The sequence below is a fragment of the Phyllostomus discolor genome, chromosome 1 (assembly GCF_004126475.2).
Source record: "Phyllostomus discolor isolate MPI-MPIP mPhyDis1 chromosome 1, mPhyDis1.pri.v3, whole genome shotgun sequence".
Classification (NCBI taxonomy): domain Eukaryota; kingdom Metazoa; phylum Chordata; class Mammalia; order Chiroptera; family Phyllostomidae; genus Phyllostomus; species Phyllostomus discolor.
In genome coordinates, this window is record NC_040903.2 from 195,832,837 (window position 1) to 195,838,168 (window position 5,332).

Sequence of the window (5,332 nt, forward strand, 5' to 3'; positions counted from 1 at the left end):
CTTCAGAGCATTTTCTCAGTCTGTTGAGATCTTGCTTCCAGGCATGTCCTGAAAATTTGGCTCTAGCAAACTCCTATAAGACTTTTCCTTAGGCTTGACATTCTTAGGTGGACATAATAAACCAGAGTTTCTTAGCCTCGGCACCATAGATATTTTGGTTCCAATAATTATCTGTTGAGGGGAGGGACTGTCCTTTGTGTTGTAGCTGTTTAGTAGTATCTCTGGCATCTATCTGCTAGAGCGGTGATTTTCAACCAGCGTGCCATGAGAATTTCTAAAACATGTAATATCTGACTATTTAGTCAGGGGCACTGACCTCTTTTCCCTTAGATTGTCAAATTAAAAAACGATAACAGCCAACACAATAGCTGTCTGGTGTGAATGAATCAAAATTATATTTTTTTCATATCAGTAAAAATGGTATTTTTTGGTACTGAAGAACTTAGTAATTAGTTTATGTGTGCTATGAGATGAAAAAGAGTTGAAAATCGCTGTACTAGATGTCATAACATCTCCCCCCGCCCCCACCCCACAAGCAAAGTGTTCCCTCTGGAGGCAAGGTCACCCTCAGTTAAGGACTACTGTAACAGACCATGTGAGAAATGAAGAGTGGACATGGTGCATGGGTAGAGGGATAAAATCTAAAAGATCTGGCAAGTGTTTGGATAGGAATGTGACTGAGGATGGGAAGGTCAAACAGAACCACAGAAAAGTCCTGGAGGCCATGTACTCTAATCTGCTCATAATTGCTAATAATATGGTAAATTTTTTGGAGGGAGTTAGGTAAAATCTACTAATAATCGCAAAAAAAAATTGCCCTTTGACTCAGCAAGTCCACTCCTAGGAATTTCTGTTAAATGACTCAAGTGGTGACAAGTAATCTTTTATGTACAAAACAACAGTAGTTACATGGAGACAGCGAGTATGTTGTTCTTAACAATTGCACCCTCATGCCCACCACAGTGCCTGCTAAATGAGACAGGCACATTTAAGAGTTCAATGTAAGATTTGGAGGTGAGACTGAAGATTCTGGAGGAGAAACTGTAGTTAATGAAACAAAATCCCATATATGGTGAGAAGGGCAGATAAGAACGCAAGTAGAAAAGTCCTTTTTCAGAGAGAAGGCAATGACTAAGAATTTGTAACAGAGAAAGCACGAAGAGAAACTGGGCGGAGGAACTTACATAGGATTTAATCAGTAATGCCATCTGCAGAGTAAAGAGGATGGGTGCGGGGCGTGGGGGAGACCCAAGGTTTGAACAAAACCTTGAAGTTTGCCTGAGGATGTTCTTGAAAATAAGATTTATGCACTTCCCTGTGCAAAACTGCTGGGGAGCATGCTGTTCAGAAATTAGGACGTCCTGGGACACACTGCAATATGCAGAGACTAGAAGGAATAAAGAGGTAAGTAGCCAATTTTCTTTCTCCTCAAGTCCCCAGCAAGTTGATTTTTTAATTGCCCTCGGCATATGAAATTCCTGTTAAATTGGCAGAGTCTCCACAGCTCTAGAGTGAAGCCACGCGTTTCAATTAAGGTACCGTTTTTCCCAAGTGAAATAAGCCAGTCAGAAAGACAAGTACCATATAATTTCACTTATATGTGGAATCTAATGAACAAAATGAACTAACAAAATAGAAACAGACTCATAAAGACAGAGAACAGCCTGGCAGCTATCAGATGGGAGTGGGGGGCGGGGCTGGGTGAAAAAGGTGGAAGGGTTTACCAAGCAAAAACCAACCACAACAAAAAAACGCAAGGACGCAGGAAACGGCGGAGTGATTACCAGAGGTAATGGAGGGGAGGGGAGAGGGCAGGAGAGGGTAAAAGGAGGATAAATGGTGAAGGGAAGGAGACTTGACTTGGGGTAGTGAACACAATGTAATATACAGATGAGGTTTTATGGAATTGTAAAAGAAAAAAAAATTAAGGTACCGTGGGCTCAAAGGGTGAGTGGAAGGCGCCGGTGGAGGATGGTGGGCGTGGCCAACCTGCGCCGCGGCTGGAGGCCCGCCCCCTTCCCACAGTTCCTCGCAGTGGCGGCGGGCCTGGAACTTACGGGCTTGCTCCGGCTGCGCTCCGAGGAGGATCCTACGATGGACGGGCTCCGTGGTAGTGCAGGTTTGCCGAGGCGCGGGCGGCTGAGACGCCGGCGCCAGCCACAGTCACACAGCGGGTCGGTGCTGGTCCTGCCCTTGAGGCCCAGGAAGGTCCGAAGGCAGCTGAGGCGAAGTGTTGCATCCCGTATGGCCGCTCTGAGGGCCCAGGCGCTACCAAGCGATGACTCGAGGGAGGAATCGCCTGGGGACGATCCCCGGGACCCGCTGCCTGGTGGGCCGGCGGCCACCCCGGATGCGGTCCGGCGAGAGCCGTACGGCCACCTCGGGCCTGCAGAGCTGCTGGAGGCCTCGCCCGCGGCCCGCTCCCAGCAAACCCCGCCGGTGCGCCTGGTGCAGGCTTCGGCGCCGCCCGCACGTCTGGGGGAGGTACCAGCCACGCCAAGCCGGGTGGTGGAGACCTCGGCCCTGCTGTGCTCGTCCCAGCACTCGGCGGCCGCCCCACCGTCTGTGGCGGCAGCGGCGCTGTCAGGGCCACAAGTGGACAGCACGGGCGGGGAGCTAGCCTGGGACTCTCCGTTACAGCGCGTCTTGGCGGAGCTTAACCGCATCCCCAGCAGCCGGCGGCGGGCGGCGCGCCTCTTCGAGTGGCTCATTGCACCTATGCCACCCGATCATTTCTACCGGCGCCTGTGGGAGCGCGAGGCGGTGCTGGTGCGGCGGCAGGACCACACCTACTACCAGGGTCTCTTTTCTACCGCAGACCTAGACTCCATGCTGCGCAATGAGGAGGTGCAGTTCGGACAGCACCTGGACGCCGCGCGCTACATCAACGGGCGGCGGGAAACCTTGAATCCGCCCGGCCGCGCCCTACCCGCCGCCGCTTGGTCCCTGTACCAGGCTGGCTGTTCCCTGCGCCTTCTTTGTCCGCAGGCTTTTTCGACCACCGTGTGGCAGTTTTTGGCTGTGCTCCAAGAGCAATTTGGAAGCATGGCGGGCTCCAACGTTTACCTCACCCCCCCTAACTCGCAGGGCTTTGCTCCCCACTACGACGACATCGAGGCTTTTGTGTTGCAGCTGGAAGGTAGGAAACTTTGGCGAGTCTACCGACCCCGGGTCCCAACTGAGGAACTGGCCCTGACATCCAGCCCCAACTTCAGCCAGGACGACCTTGGTGAGCCAGTGCTGCAGACTGTGCTGGAACCTGGAGATTTGCTCTATTTTCCTCGGGGCTTCATTCACCAAGCCGAATGCCAGGATGGAGTGCATTCTCTGCACCTCACCTTGTCCACGTACCAGCGCAATACCTGGGGTGACTTCCTAGAGGCTGTACTGCCTCTGGCAATTCAGGCTGCAATGGAAGAAAATGTGGAGTTTCGTAGGGGGCTGCCCCGAGACTTCATGGATTACATGGGGGCCCAGCATTCGGATTCTAAGGATCCTCGAAGAACTGCTTTCATGGAGAAGGTGCGGGTCTTGGTTGCCCGCTTGGGACACTTTGCTCCTGTCGATGCTGTGGCTGACCAGCGAGCCAAAGACTTCATCCATGATTCTCTGCCTCCTGTGTTGACTGATAGGGAGAGGGCCCTAAGTGTTTATGGGCTCCCAATTCGCTGGGAAGCTGGAGAACCTGTGAACGTGGGGGCCCAGTTGACAACAGAAACAGAAGTGCACATGCTTCAGGATGGGGTAGCTCGGCTGGTGGGTGAAGGAGGCCATTTATATCTCTATTATACAGTGGAAAACTCCCGTGTTTATCATCTGGAAGAGCCCAAGTGCTTGGAGATATTCCCCCAGCAAGCTGATGCCATGGAACTCTTGCTCCGCTCCTACCCAGAGTTTGTGAGAGTAGGGGACTTGCCCTGTGACAGTGTGGAGGACCAACTTTCTTTGGCAACCATGTTATATGATAAGGGGCTGCTACTCACCAAGATGCCTCTTACCTGAACTAGTTTCTTGTTGATTGCTGGAATGGAAACAGGCAGTGATGATTCTCTCTTACCACCCCCACCTTTTTGGGGGGAAAAATTCATGTTCTTACCTTGATTACCATCAGTGCACTCACATTTACCTTTATGATTGATTCAATGTCATAAAACTCAGATGGTTTTCCAGGAACCACCTCCTCATCTAGGCACAAAAGTGAAAGCAGAGGTTGGAGGAGGAAAGGGGGAGTTATTTCTACAGAAGTAACCTCGATTCCTGATTATTTTGCAGTAACCACCACCCTTGGGCTTCGGTGTACTGTGTAGCCCTTGCTGTGTCACTCCGCTTGAGACATTAGAAGTTTTTATTTGGAAGTGTTTGCATCCTTAATTTGAGTACTTTTTCATCGGTTTGGGGTGATGGTTGGGATTGGCATCCTGTTTGTTATTGAGAATTTGTGTGAATGTTAGAAAAGTTATTAAAGTGCCAAAGAATTTCCCTTTTCTAAGGCTAGATTATTATGTGGCATGGTTTAAGGGAATGTGGTGGGTGGGGGGAGGGAAGATAGGGAAAATTTGTAAGGGCTGAGGTGAAAGGTAACTTGAGTGGTTGTTTGGGGCCAATTCTATAAGTTTAGGGGTAATTTGTTCATTTTAATCATGCTTCTTGAACCCCAAATAACACAACCCTATTAAAAAAGTTATGATATACTATGTTTTTAAGAGTATGGTATGTTTTTGCTAAGTGTTGCTTGCATCAGTGGCTGGCACTGTCTCCTACTTCCGCTATCTTAGGCCTTAGTAAATCAGCTATGTAGCAAGCTGGCCATGAGGGAAGGCTGGTGGTCAAGTTACTTTCCACTCTCATTTCTTTTTGGCAGTTGGAAAAAACTTCCCCATATCAGGCAAGTGAATATTCTCATGGTTGGTGGAAAAGAGCCTGGTGTACCAGAGAGAGCACTGGACTTGGAACCAGAAGACCCGGGTTTGGGGTGGTGGCTGGTAGGCAGCTGGCTGAATGACCTGAGGCTGCTGCTACACATGGGCACACTGATTTTGTAAGTATATATTGGTACAGCTTGATGTCTGCACCTCATCATTTAGGTTGTATCTGGAACTCTTATCCTGCCAGCATAACTGATAGGTTCAGTTCTATAAGGTTGAGAACTTGATAAAGTCTTTCTTTTAAAGTTGTAAAACCATAGATGTACAGAAAGTAAAAATGATAGTTCTCCCTCTGACTGCATTTTCCAGAGATAACTGGAAAACGTATTAAAGGTTAAGCCTACAAGGCTTTTTTGGTGTGCCTAACACTAGTTTTTGTTTTGTTTTGTTTTATTCATTTTTTTTAA

General features: G+C 49.2%; 1 protein-coding gene across 1 annotated transcript; it reads left to right on the forward strand.

The window, feature by feature from the left end:
* Positions 1-2,067: 2,067 nt before the first annotated feature.
* RIOX1 (ribosomal oxygenase 1) lies at positions 2,068-5,291 on the forward strand. The gene has a single exon (XM_028506598.2). The coding sequence runs from the start codon at positions 2,095-2,097 to the stop codon at positions 4,000-4,002; it is 1,908 nt and encodes a 635-aa protein (XP_028362399.1). The 5' UTR covers positions 2,068-2,094; the 3' UTR covers positions 4,003-5,291.
* Positions 5,292-5,332: the final 41 nt, after the last annotated feature.